This window comes from Microcaecilia unicolor, chromosome 8, assembly GCF_901765095.1.
Source record: "Microcaecilia unicolor chromosome 8, aMicUni1.1, whole genome shotgun sequence".
Lineage (NCBI taxonomy): Eukaryota > Metazoa > Chordata > Amphibia > Gymnophiona > Siphonopidae > Microcaecilia > Microcaecilia unicolor.
In genome coordinates, this window is record NC_044038.1 from 196,161,154 (window position 1) to 196,176,144 (window position 14,991).

The 14,991-nt window shown below is 43.9% G+C and overlaps 1 protein-coding gene across 5 annotated transcripts in view; it reads right to left on the reverse strand.

Moving 5' to 3' along the window:
* UCKL1 (uridine-cytidine kinase 1 like 1) overlaps positions 1-14,991 on the reverse strand; it is an 88,831-nt gene that overhangs the window by 13,156 nt on the left and 60,684 nt on the right. For 4 of the 5 annotated variants that reach the window (XM_030212306.1, XM_030212304.1, XM_030212307.1 and 1 more), the window contains exons 8-9: positions 6,036-6,055; positions 1,459-1,557 (exon numbers count right to left, since the gene is read on the reverse strand). In XM_030212306.1, coding sequence (XP_030068166.1) covers positions 1,459-1,557; positions 6,036-6,055 — 119 coding nt within the window. The remainder of the gene's footprint in view (positions 1-1,458; positions 1,558-6,035; positions 6,056-14,991) is intronic. The other variant, XM_030212305.1, reaches the window with a different exon arrangement.

The window sequence follows — 14,991 nt, forward strand, 5'->3', positions numbered from 1 at the left end:
TTACAAAGTGCCAACTGCAATCCACTCCTAGGATCAACAACGAAGGAGAACTCTTATTCAGGACAGAGAAAAGTCTCTTGCAAAATATGGCTAATTCTGAAGATTTCTTTGTGTGCAGGTATTCTTATAGAAAAAGTGATGTCGTCACCTCTCCCCCCTCCTACACCAATCGAAGGTAGCATAGGTGTCCTGCCAACACCCTATTGGTACATTTGACCTTACCATCTTGTAACTGAAAAAAAGATGTGTATTCCAGATACTGGGCTGCCATAGTAATGAAAGCTTATCACAACTTGTGATTAGCCAGGGATGTCTGTATTCCTGTCTATGGCTACCAGCAGTGACTAGCAGCCAGGTACAGAAAAGACAGAGGGGGGGATGGGAGGCAGTGCAGCACAGGTAGAATAGAACATCTTTTTACAATAACTAGAGAATGACACGGGGATAAAATTTGTCCCCAAAGGCCCCGTCTCTGTCCCCATAGGTTCTGTCCCTGTCCCATCCCGTGGTCTCTGTTCTCATCTGCAGAAGCCTCGAACAATTATGATTTTATATATCTTTTTATTAAAGTATAAAAAGGAAAAATATGCTGTGCAACTTATGTATAAATTACAAATAGAAAACAATAACAACAATGAGCTGCTATAATAAACCTCCCACCACCACCACCCTCTACACTCCTAACCCCAACAATAGCTGACTTCTACTACCCCAAGGAATCCTAATCCACCCTGTTAAAATGTCCAGGGGTACAAAATACAACCCATTCTGTATGCCCTAGAGGGGAGAAATATGCCTTATGAAGCACTGTTATGATTTTTTGATCTGTGGATGAATAAGAAGTCAACAACAATCTCAGGATTCAGTGTAGCTCTCCTGTCTTCCACAGCCCCTCCTGCAATAGAAGAGGTCTTCTTAGAAGATGTGCTGGTAGCAGGATGTACAGGATCCCCCATGCAAATTTTTCTAGCTTTGACCAGCATGTTTGCTTGTTTTTCCAAAATAAATCAAAATATTGTCGTCTGCCTCAATCAAACATAAATAACAGTCCAGTTCATTAAGAGGCTTAAAATTAGAAAGTGACATGGGGACAAAGTTTGTTCCCATCCTCACGGGCCTGTCCCCAGTCCCCACCCCAGCCTTGTCCCTGTGGGATCTATCCCCACTCCCATCCCCGCAGTTACTGTGGGTCCCCGTGTCATTCTCTTCTTATCACATCACAAAAAGTCAACACTAAGCCACTGGAACTAATGACCCAAGCAAGCATAACTTCACTGGATATGAGCCGTGAAGCACGAACACTGCAGAAGCTTAAGTTAATGGAGAACACACTTGACTTGCTCTTCATTAAGTGGCATGCTAGAAAGCTGAAAAGAAGTTACTAAATCACAGCAGAGCTGCTGAAACCAGTGGTCTCAGTTTTTTCCCCTGCTCCAGCCAGGGACAAGAAACCTCTACCTGATAATTGTGTGCATTCCTCGGACCTGAGGACTGCTCTTCAGCACACTCAGTGTCTTGGGAAGAGGCTGGAACTGATGAGCAGAAGCCAATGCTGCCCTGGAAAGGAGCACAGTATCAAAGCTGTATTAAAAAAAAAAGAAAAATCCAAAACATACCTTTGTGTATTTCTAACATGCACCCTGTTAGAGCAGGAAGACAGAAATTCTGAAGAAGTTTTCACACTCATAAAAGCAATCCAACTCAATCATATAGATCCCCAATACCGCTCATCACCAGTGAAATTACTGCTTCATTTAAATCTGAAGAAAGGCCCTGCAGGAATTACTGGACCCAGTGCAGGACAGCATCACCTGTACTGTGAGATCCTGCAAGATCTTCCAGAGATCTGAATGGGATACAATGGAGGATATTGTCTCCTGTGCTCTGGATGTGAAAAATGTGAAGCAATTTCCAGATTGGTGATGTGTGTTTGGTCCATTTGATTCTTGGAGGTAAGGAATGACTGAAACCAACTGAATACCAGGTTTCCATATGATTGAAGCTTTTAATCTTTCTTTTCAAATTAGAAAACTAATTAAAAACAAATGTACTCTTTGTAGTAAAGCCATGCACTGAGAGTATCCCAGAGCGACAGGACAGAAGGCTTTGAATAGAGGATTAGACCACTGCAGTACAGAAAGAGAAATTCCAGCACAGATTATCCAGGGAGTGACCCATTTTCTGCTCTAGACAACTGAAGCACCTTCATGATCTCACTGCTTCTACCCTCACCTCCCACTCTCCTTCAATCACATGTGGTTACAAGAAAGACAAGACTCACTCGGTGCAGTTCTGCTCATCCAAAGAATCATACTGGCTGGCCAGTGCTGCATTCTGCATTCCTAGTCTACTTAAGAAGCCATGATCGAGCGGCATGCTTGTACCAGGTTAAAAATTAGTTCTCACACATAATTTGGGGGTGTTTTCTTTTTAAACTTACAGTCCAGTTCATTCTGAGAGTTACACTTCTGTTTTACTTCCTCCTGTTTAGAACACCTCCAGAAGAGAAAAAGGGGCTCAGTGGGGAAGTGGACCGAGGTGGTGTCAGATAAAGTAATAGAAATGAGCAGAAGAGATGTACCAGATAGGAAGAGAGAGACTGATAAGCACAGCTCAGGAGAGTGATGGTGATGTTGTCCAAGGATCTCAAGGTGATGAAACAATGTGACAAGGCAATGGCCACGGCCAGGATGCTAGGTTGCATAGAGAGGGATATAACCAGCAGAAGAAAGGTGTTGATGTCCTTGTACAAATCACTGGTGAGGCCCCACTTTGAGTTCAGTTTTGGAGGTCATGGAGGGGCATAATTGAATGGGGCGCCCAAGTTTTCCTGAGTACGTCCTCGCGAAGGGGCAGGGAAACCCGTATTATCGAAACAAGATGGGCGGCTATCTTTCATTTCGATAATACGGTCGGGGACGCCCAAATCTTGACATTTAGGTTGACCTTAGAGATGGTCATCCTTAGAGATGGTCGCCCTGATTTTCGGTGATAATGGAAACCGAGGACGCCCATCTCAGAAATGACCAAATCCAAGCCATTTGATCGTGGGAGGAGCCAGCATTTGTAGTGCACTGGTCCCCCTCACATGCCAGGACACCAACCGGGCACCCTAGGGGGCACTGCTGTGGACTTCAGAAAAAGCTCCCAGGTGCATAGCTACCTTACCTTGTATGCTGAGCCCCCCCCAACCCCACTCCCCACAACTGTACACTACTACCATAGCCCTTAGGGATGAAGGGGGGCACCTAGATGTGGGTACAGTGGGTTTCTGGTGGGTTTTGGAGGGCTCACATTTACCACCACAAGTGTAACAGGTGGTGGGGGGGGGGGGGGCTTGGTCCGCCTGCCTGAAGTGCACTGCACCCACTAAAACTGCTCCAGCATACTGCTGTCATGGAGCTGGGTATGATATTTGAGGCTGGCATAGAGGGTGGAAAAATATTTTTAAAGTTTTTTTTTTTTAGGGTGGGAGGGGGTTGGTGACCACTGGGGGAGTAAGGGGAGGTCAGCCTCGATTCCCTCCGGTGGTCATCTGGTCAGTTTGGGCACCTTTTTGAGGCTTGGTCGTAAGAAAAAATGGAATAAGTAAAGTCGCCCAAGTGCTCGTCAGAGACGCCCTTCTTTTTTCCATTATGGGTCGAGGACGCCCATGTGTTTGGCACGCCGAAGTACCACCTTCACTACGCCTCCGACCCCCCCCCCCCCCCCCCCCGTGAACTTTGGTTGTCCCCATGACGGAAAGCAGTTGAGGATGCCCAAAATTGGCTTTCGATTATGCCGATTAGGCGACCCTGTGAGGGCGCCCATCTTCTGATTTGTGTCGGAAGATGGGCGCCCTTCTCTTTCGAAAATAAACCTGCATATCTTGCTAAGGACATAAAAAAACTTGAAGTGGTTCAGAGAAAAGTGACAAAAATGGTATGGGATTTGCATAGCAAGATTTACTCGGACAGACTTGTTGACCTGAACATGTACACCCTGGAGGAAAGAAGAGACAGGGGTGATATGTTAAGACATTCAAATATTTGAAAGGTATTAATCTACAAACAAACCTTTTCCAGAGATGGGAAGGTGGTAGAACTAGAGGACACGAACTGAGGTTGCAGGGTGACAATTCGGGAACAATGTCAGGAAGTACTTTTTCATGGAGAGAGTGGTAGATACCTGGAATACCCTCCCGTAGGAGGTGGTGATGAAAACGGTAACAGAATTAAAAAATGTATGGAATAAAGACAAAGGAACCCTGTACAGAAGGCATGGAACCAAACAAGCTTAGTGGTGATTAGATGGCAACATGAGTAATTGGGAAGCAAGGCCAGTGCTAGGCAGACTTCTACAGTCTGTACCCTGATCCTGGCTTGACAGATTCAGCTTCAATAGCTAAAGGCCTGGGCTGGGCCGATTTCTATGGTCTGTGCCCTGATCATGGCTGGACAGATCTGGATGGGTTGGCGTGGGGCTTTGATGACAATTTCAGAAGTTGGAGAACAAGGTCAGTGCCGGGCAGACTTCTACAGTCTGTGCCCTGAAAATGGCAAGGACAAAACAAGTATACATATGTAGTATCACATCATACCTTATGCTACGAGCTTATCTTGTTGGGTAGACTGAATGGACTTGTACAGGTCTTTATCAGGCATCATCTACTATGTTACTATCCAGCTTATAATCGAAAGTAATCGCCGGCTATTTCCCGAAACAAATCGGGATATGGCCGTCGATTTCGCAAAAGCGGCGAAAAGCGTATAATCGAAAGCTACATTTGTGATAGCTTTGCCGCTTTCCCTTCGCCTCGCCGGCGAAAGTTCAAAGGGGCGTGTTGGCGGCGAAGCGAAGGCGGGACATGGGCAGGCTTGGGCGTGGCTACCAGATGGCTGGCTTTCGCGGATAATGGAAAAATAAAACCCGGCGATAAGCAGTATTTTGCCGGGTTTACTTGGTCCTTTTATTTTCACGACCAAGCCTCAAAAAGGTGCCCCAACTGACCAGATGACCACCGGAGGGAATGGGGGATGACCTCCCCTTACTCCCCCAGTGGTCGCCAACCCCCTCCCACACTAAAATTATTAAAATACAAACCTTTTTTGCCAGACTGTATGCCAGCCTCAAATGTCATACCCAGCACCCTGACAGCAGTATGCAGGTCCCTGGAACAATTGTTGTTGGTTGCAGTGGACTGCAGAAAGGCAGAGCCAGGCCCATCCCCCCCTACCTGTTCCACTTGTGGTGGGTAATGTTGAGCCCTCCCAAACCCCCCCAAAACCCACTGTACCCACATGTAGGTGCCCCCCTTCAGCCCTTAGGGCTAGGGTAATGGTGCACACTTGTGGGCAGTGGGTTTTGGGGGGGATTTGGGGGACTCAGCACACAAGGGAAGGGTGCTATGCACCTGGAAGCTAATTTGGTTGTTTATAAAAGATGTTTGAAGTGCCCCCTAGGGTGCCCGGTTGGTGTCCTGGCATGTGAGGGCACTACAAATGCTGGCTCCTCCCATGGCCAAATGCCTTGGATTTCGCCGGGTTTGAGATCGACGGCAGTTTTTTCCATTATCGTGGAAAAACAAAACTGGCGATCTCAAACCCGGCGAGGCCCACACCGTATTATCGAAAAAAAAGATGGCCGGCCATCTTTTTTGAAAATACGGTTCCGGCCAGCTGTTGCGCCGCCGTCAAAATAGATCGCCGTCGACCTATTTCACCAGTGACGTTCGATTATTCCCCTCTATATAATCCAATGCTAACACCTTTTAGCGCCCCAGGTATGAGCCACACTGATGTACTGGCCGCTCTTGGTAAGTAGATTAGTTACTCTTTCTGGTAGGCTCTGGCAATGATCCAGATATGTTATTAGCACACATCATGCACTCTCACCTCTTTATTTACAATGTTGAAAACAGTGGTATAAATTTTTTCTACATCTATAAATGTATAAACATGAGTATTTCTGGCTTGTAAAATTGCACCACTGTTTGTACTGACTAGACCATGCAGATCTCACACCAGGCACTGAAGAGTAAGATTTCAGCAGCTCACATATGCCAGCGGAGCTTCCTCTGACAGCACATTAGGTTCAGGGGAGGAGAAGGCAGAGAACACATTCAGGTCCAAGAAAAAGAAAAGAAGATGGTCAGTAATCAAAATGGGAAAGAAAGATGCAGAAAAGCCTTTGCTGGAGAGAAAACCTGGCTGAAGGAGCACTAGGCATCACCCTGCTCATCATACTCTTCTCTGTTACAAGCACAGTATAAGAGCAAACCCTTCACTGTAATGCTCGGAGGTTTCAGACATTACTGCTTCATTAGATATGGTTCACTGTTATCTTTTGTATTTGTGTTTAGGGGTTTATATCTGTGATCCATCTAGAACTTTTGGTTAAGCGGAATACAAATGTCTATTAAATTAAAATTAAACTGTACGAGAATTTTAGGAAAAGAGGGGAGAGAACTAGTGCGGTTTAAATTTTTTTGGAGCAATGTTTTAGTGTTCAACAAGGTTCTGATCAGTCAGATTGGAGAACTTTGTCCACTGGAGTTTCCCAAGTTTCTGCCTTATCAGTGGTATTATTCAACATTTACATGATTTCTAATGTCACTTACTAGCTTACTTAGGTCTGCAATTTAGATTATATGCAGATGATATTCAGTTTTTCTTTCTTATTAATTCAATATCTATGTGTTTGAATATGCTGCGAATTTCAATGTGTGTGAACAGATCCAAAATAAACATGGCCAAAACAGAAATGTTATTTTTACCTGCTATTCATCAACTAGAATTCCATTAGGAGTTTGTGTTGTCATTGAAATTCGTATTGTTTTCAAAACTAAATATCTTGGTATTTTAGTGGACTCCTCTTTATCATTGACATTTCAAATTAAAAGTACGATTCAGAAGACCCTTTAAAAATTAAAGATGATCAGAAAATTTAAAGATTTTTTTGTTTACTATTAATTTTAGAACAGTTTTATTATGTTATTGCAATTCTCTGTATCTGGATCTTTCTAATTACATGCTCTGCGTGTTGCAAGTAGCACAGGACTCAGTGGCATGTCTTTTGGTTGGTTTGTCTCGATTTTACCACATTACTCCAGCACAAAGAATTACATTAGATGCCCATACAATGGCGTGTCAAGTTTAAGGCTTTAATTTTAATTCATAAAGCTCTGTCATTCATTTTAGCAAATGGTAGAAAGCTTATTTATTCTTGCAAGCTTAGCCATCTTGCTCATTTTATGTTTTGATTATTGTTATATGATTTTTGCTGACACTGCATTGTTTCTTTTATAAGTTCTTATTATGTGTGTTTTGCCTGTAACCTTGCAAAGAATGGTAGGATAGTGTGGGGAATTTTTTTTTTAAACAAACATTAGCAATCTGCTTATCAGGGGAGCCAACAGAAAGCAAACATATCCACTGAATATTCATTATGGACATCTTGCAACAAGGAATGACAGCAGTTCCAGAGGACTGCACTGGCTTCTCCTTTATCTAGGATTCCTCATCCTGATTATATATCAACCTGTAGTGGGGCAAAAATGAAACAGGACCACATGCAGAAATTTGGACTTACCTGTTAATTTTCTTTCCTCGAGTCCTGCCAGACCAGTCTAGATGCTTGGGTATGTCCCCCTGCCAGCAGATGGAGCAAGAGAAAAACAGCTTACAGCTGACTTCACTTCCCTTTTAGGAGGCTGGTGGTGCATCCAGCTCCTCCATATCCTATATCAAAGCTAAGCCTACTTCAAGACAATTCTTATATTTTGGGTTTCCAATTCACCCAAAAAAGCCAAACCTAGTGCAGTCACTATCCATACACAAAAGAACTACCTTCAGAATGTGCTACAACATACTCACTGTTAGCTTTCTCAATCTGTCAGGCCAAGAACCCGACTGTCATTGCTTCCAGGAGTAGATTCTGGACTTGTCTAGCAGGACTCAAAGAAAGGAAATCAACAGGTAAGCCCAACCTTCCCCTTATCGCCCATGCCAGACCATTCCAGAAAAGTGGGATGTACCCAAGCTCTACTCAGGCCAGGCTGGAGAAAGCCATTATAGCTTTTGAAACTCTTACATCTAAGGTGTTGATCTTGTAGATATACATATCCATTCTGAGGAATTTAGAAAAGTGGTGCAACTGAAACAAGGGCACTGTCTACCAGTATGCTCTGCAAAACAGACTAACTCCGCCTATGAGAACTCTTGTGCTCTAATCAATTGGGCTAGCCGACTCTCTGGGACTTCATCACCTCAGTCTACACCAACAAAAGTTGGCATCTCCTTAACTCCTACACACAGAGACTTGCATGGTATTTACTGTAGATTAAAACTTTCCTTCCAAAACTTGCTTTATAATCTCAATATTTGTTTGATAAATGTATTTGTGTGTCTTTATTCAGTGGAATTTCCTCTCTTCTCCAGATAGGCACACATTTTGTTTCAGAAGCCTGGCAGTGGGGACAAAATATCAGAAGGTATGCATTGGTTCCTCACTATATGCAGAGACCCTACAACTTCCTGTGTCTGAAGCAGCTCTACAAAAGGGTGGGTGACCTTCCTGTCATAGTTACAGTGTGGCTGATTAAAAATGGAAAAACCAGAGACAGAACTTCTGCTATTGGTTAATAAGTCACTCCACTGTCTGCGGTACAATTAGCAGCAGAAAAGAGCATGGGGGAAGGAAATACAGACAGCTCACACAATTCTTAAGATTGTCTCTGCTTTAAAATGAAAGATAAAAAAGGCAGTGGACAGAAGGGCAAAAGGCACAGAAAGAACTCAAGAGAATGGTTCAAGAGGCACTTCTAATACTGGGCTTGCTGTGTGCAGTTAACAGTACAAACTTCAATGTCTTCATCTTAAACATCATCCTCGACTCTGTAGGTAGGACTCAGGGTACAAGTAGTGGAATCTGAAGTGAGGCACATAATGGGCTGAGAGTGTGTTCACTGTGATAACTGGATTACACAAAGAGAAGGATGAGGAAATCAAAATGGGTGGCAGGGGGAGACCTAGACAACAGAACATGAAGGTTTCAGGTGCTCTAACTCCAGGGGCTTTTAACTGAGTTGGAAAGCCAAAGAGGAGCAAGAAGATAAACTAAAGTATGAGCTTATCTCAAGTACAAGTGCTTATTTCAATTCCCTTGTTTAAATAAACCATTTATAAAAACTTATACACTGCAACCACAAAGTTCACCCAATGCAATTCACAACAGAAACAAACAGTGGGGATAATTCTATAAGTGGGTGTCTCCTTCTAGGCATGCCAATACAGGGTGGTGACAACCTATAACTGCATCTGGGCACCCAGACACAAGCACAAGCCAGTATCGGGACACTCCATGGACTCGACGTAATTGCAGCAAGTGCAACTTAACACTAGTCTGAAGTGCTGCATATAAGTAGCAACACTATCCATGCTCCGCCTATATAAACACCCAGCCTTGCATTTACACACTATGCCACTTACACCCCCCTTACAGAATAGCTCTTAGCTGCTCTGCTGCTACTTAATGCATGTAAGTATACACTTACCCTCAAAATGATAGCATTTTGTACATTTACGCACTCAAGTGGTACATAAATGCGGAAGCCCAGTTATAAAATTGTTCTTAACATGTAGTAATGGACAGCAGCAATGCTGCAAATGAACCTACAAATAAAAGCCTTTCCTGACCTCCACTTTTCCTAATCAAATCAGAGACACAGGGATCAAATCAACAGTAACCAGATCTGACACCAAGACTGCATCATTTTTAATGCCATTTGTAAAAATGAATGCATAACTTCTTTCTTCTATAGCCTGGATACCCTAACCTTAAACTATTTCTCCCATAGTCTATTATCTGCCTAATCTTCTCCTGACAGTACACAATAAATCTGCTCACCATCTGACACTCTGCTCTCCTCTGGAACTTGCTTAGCTAATTGAATCAGATGCTTAAATAATTGCTTAACAAGTAACCACCCTGCAGAGTAAATCTGCAGGGTGGTTACTGAACAGCCTGAACACAGCAACTCAAAATTTTCTCAGAAAACTAAGCTAACTCACCAGATGTCCTGTAGTGACTATCTATTTCTTAATATGGAAGCCATTTAACATTTGGATGCATTTTCAAATCTGAAGCAAAAGTCCAAATCACAGAATGTCTTGATAAATGGGGCATATGTTAAGCCAGAACACAGTACTGTGTTAGTTTTGGCCAAGAATTATATTATGGGGATTTATTCAAAGAAATCAGATGTTTAGACTTTTCTCATATTTACATATTTAACAGCTACTGTGTTTTGGCTTTTCAGATAAGTATAAAGATCCTAAAAGTTCTGACTTTTAGTCTTCCCCATAAATTTAATACAAACTCCTCATACCATGATCAAAATAAATTTCAGAGGACATACTAAAAAGATGCCTTGAGAGACCACTTCTAAGTATCTGTAGCTCCAGAGATCCACCATCACACAGATAAGTCTATCAATGGGAGGGTGGGGGAGGGGGGAAGTTGAAGACAAGCTAAACTCTACTCAAGAACAGTCATCCTGCCAAGATTATACTGGGTCAGACCACAGGTCCATCCAGCCCAATATCCTGTTTCCAACAGTGGCCAATCCAAGTCACAAATGCCTGACAGAATCCCTCTAGGAACAGGAAAATACATTCAGGGACTCACCTTGAGCTATTATTGAAAAAGGACTAAAGTAAACCCAAAATCTCCCTAAAATTGTGTGGGTGGGGGTGGGGCTTAGGAGGAGGGACCGGGAGGAGGAGAGATGTAAGATGGTAACGTCAGTGGTCATGGAATGAGCTCTGCAGATTGCCTCAATTTGTTTCTCACCTTAAGATTTCCTTATGCAGCCTAGGAGGGGAGGGAGGGTCCCATTTTCCTTGAGGCAGGAGCCATGATTTCCCCAACTCAGAATAAGATTGAGGCATATACAACCATGACCATGTGGTCCTGACAGTTGGAGGTGTCTGAACCCACTGCTAAAGAGAAGGGGGAAGCCTTCTTTAGCCTGGGCATATCTCTTTCAGCCCCCGCTACTAAGGGGATTGAATATGCCAGCAGCACAGGTGGAAAATCACATTCCTGGGCTGGTTGCAACCGGAGACCCAGGGGAGTCAAATCCAAGTGGTATAGGAGTGGTTGCAGTATTGAGGCATGAGCTAGAACTGAAGAATGAAGGAAATAGAGGGGCCCTTCTACAAAGGTGCGTAAGGGCCTATGCGCGTGCAACGTGCATCAAATTAGCCTGGCTAGCACATGCGCCTGGCAGTAATTTCGAGTTTGGTGAGTGCTGAAAACCTGTGGTACAAAATCATTTTCTATTTTCTACCACGGCGGCATTCCCAGCGGTAATTGGCATGCACTGGATGGTTACCGTGCAGTTAACATGTGAGCCCTTACCGCTAAGTCAATGGGTGGCGTTAAGGACTCAGGCTGTAAACAAATGCACAATGATATTATTTTGACACATGTCCCATTTCCCAGCCTCCCCCCCCCCCCCCCAAAAAAAAACACCTCCAGACGCGGTGGAGAAATGGTCCAGCACGCGTTCAATACACACGCCCACACTACCGCAGGCCACGTTTTGGTGCGCCTTTGTAAAATGGCCTATCAATGAGATCTTTGGATGTGAATCAATAGGCTGGGAACTCCAAGCATTCATTAGAAATATGGGTCAAAACAGGAAAGGCAACAAGATAGACCAGGGATTCCCAAACTTTTTCGGTTCATGGCACCCTTAGTGTCTGAGCAATTTTTTGTGGCACACCCTCCCCCCGCCACATGGGTCTCCACACTCACCCCACCACATAGTTTTCCCTTTCCCTGCAGCCCCCACTTCCCAGAAAGTCCACCACACCATTCCCTGCAGCCCCTCTCCTCCCATAAATCCAGAACACCTCTGCCTTCCCCAAATCCAGCACCACTCACTACCTTCCTTCCTGCAGGTCCAGGATCACTGCTGCTTCCTTCTTCTTCCCCTGCCGCCATTGCAGTGCTTGCAGCTTACGTTTTCGGGACGACCGTGATTCACACAGGCAGGCACTCCAGGGCCTTCCCAGTCTGCTGCGCCCGGCCCTCTGTGATGCAGCTTCCTGTTGCGCGGGCCAGACATGGCAGAAGGAAGTCCCCGCAGTGCCTGTGTGAATCACGGATGGCCTGAAAATGTAAGCTGTAACCATTGCAGCGGCAGAAGCAGGAAACAGCAGATTCCGGACCTGCGGGAGGGGAAAATAGGGAGTGATGCTGGATTGTGGGCAGCGGAAGGTCAAGATTTGCCACGGCACCCCTGAGAGTTCGCTGCAGCGCACCAGGGTTTGGGAAATGTTGAGATAGACAATTGGGAGCTAATTTTCAGCATTTTTTTTAAAATAAAAGGAATATTTTGCATACAGTTCTAAAAAAAATAAAAATAAAAAAATCTGGGAGAAAAATGTAACTAGATATCAATTCTTTCTAAATTGCATTTTGCTACCAAAACAAATATGAAACACCTCAATGAGGAACCCCTTAAAATGTTGGAAAAATTATTTTTTTTTTAGAAAAAGAAAATAAAGGCCTACAAAAATTTGAGCCCAATCCAAAATAAACAAGAGTCTATATAGCAAAAGTATCTAATTTCATTAAATTTAATTGTGGTACAAAACTAGATCTTAATGAGAACATATTATCCTAACCCTGATCCATAAATAGGATCATGCTAATTATCTGCTTTGTGGGTAATTGGGGAATTTTGACCACATGTTGTGGGCTGTCCAAAAAGTCAATCATTTTGGAAGGGAATTCAGAAGAATATTATAACCATTACTAAAACTCATCTTCCTCTTCTACATCAAGTATTTGCATTGGGAAAGGCGCATTGAAGATTAATTCAAGAACATATCTTGATTTTTATTTGTCATTGGCTAACAGCAGCAAGATGCGTTCTAGACAAAAGATGGAAAAGCAATTCACCTCCATCCCTGTATCTATTCTCATTTTCCCTTGATAATTTAAAAGCAAGCCTATGTCGTGGACCAGTGTTAGTGGAGAGTACAGTTACGTGAACTACATTATAAATTTCTTCTTCATCCGATCGAAACCAAAAGATGGGATTTCCCAGATGGTAAATGCCCTAACTGTTGCTATCAAAATGCCACATACAAACATTGTGCTTGGCAGTGTGCTCAGATTTTGGATTTTTGGCAAACTTTATCTAGCTGTGTTCTGGACTTAATAGATATTACAGAGGGAACACGAGTATCCACCCCTTTTCTTATGGAAAGCATGTTTGATCACAAAAAGATGCATTATGTTGCAATGGATAAATCCAGCTCCACCCACTTTGGCTCAATGGCATAATCAAATGCATGAGCTGTTGAGAAAGTAAAAAGTGACAGCAGTCATACTACTACTACTACTAATCATTATAGTGCTACTAGACATATGCAGCTCTATACACGAGCGATCAGAAATCAAAAACATGATTTCTTAAGATACGAGATTGTTATCCGACTACCCTGACGATGAGGGTTCGATCTGCTTTATTGAATGACTGAGATTTGACTTTGTTGCTGGTACTGAGGGTTGGGATAGGGGGTTGCTATTATGCTCCCTAACAATCGACACACCACTTCTGTAGAGGACATAGTGGAATTTTTTTGAGAATATGGAAGCGGGTTGGGAGGGGGACACATTGTTGACACTAGCTGATCTACTACTTTGTTGGTTATATTCCTTACCATTATGTTCATGTTACTTGAGCTAAATGTGTTATATATGCTGACTCAAAAAAATATATTTAAACTTAAATACAAATACATTGTCACCAACACCTTTTTCTGGTTTTCAGTTGAATTTTACAAAATCTGAAGCTTTTGCAGGGACTGATTCCTTAAAGAGCATAGGGGAGTCCTTTCCTCTTCAGTGGGTGAATGGATCTTTTCACTATCTTGGATTTTTGTTATCTGTGGATACATCCTCTATCGTTTGAATGTGGACAAATTACTTCATGATACGAAACTTCAGCTGAGCGTTGGTTTAGTTTACCTCTCTTATTAATGGGAAGAATAAAATCTTTTTCATACGATTATTTTCCCCCTAGTGGTTGTACGTATTTCAATCCCTTCGCCTTCTAGGAAAAGATATTAAGGTCCTGAAGAAGCTATTGAGTGTTTTCTGTTGGAGATAGAAGCTGCCTAAGAGGTATTATATGGGGGGGTAGCTGGGGTCAGGGTGGGCTAGGCGTACCAGGTATAGTGAATGATACATACCTGTAGCAGGTGTTCTCCGAGGACAGCAGGCTGATTGTTCTCACGACTGGGTTGACGTCCACGGCAGCCCCCACCAACCGGAACAAAACTTTGCGGGCAGTCCCACACGCAGGGCACGCCCACCGCGCATGCGCGGCCGTCTTCCCGCCCGTGCGCGACCGTTCCCGCTCAGTTGAATGACAAGCAAAAAATGAGTAAAAACGCAACTACAAAGGGGAGGAGGGAGGGTAGGTGAGAACAATCAGCCTGCTGTCCTCGGAGAACACCTGCTACAGGTATGTATCATTCGCTTTCTCCGAGGACAAGCAGGCTGCTTTGTTCTCACGACTGGGGTATCCCTAGTTCTCAGGCTCACTCAAAACAAGAACCCAGGTCAATTGAACCTCGCAACGGCGAGGCCATAACAGAAATTGACCTACGAAGAACAACTAACTGAGAGTGCAGCCTGACCAGAATAAATTCGGGTCCTGGAGGGTGGAGTTGGATTTAAACCCCAAACAGATTCTGCAGCACCGACTGCCCGAACCGACTGTCGCGTCGGGTATCCTGCTGGAGGCAGTAATGTGATGTGAATGTGTGGACAGATGACCACGTCGCAGCCTTGCAAATCTCTTCAATAGTGGCTGACTTCAAGTGGGCCACCAACGCTGCCATGGCTCTGACACTATGAGCCGTGACATGACCCTCAAGAGTCAGCCCAGCCTGGGCGTAAGTGAAGGAAATGCAATCTGCTAGCCAATTG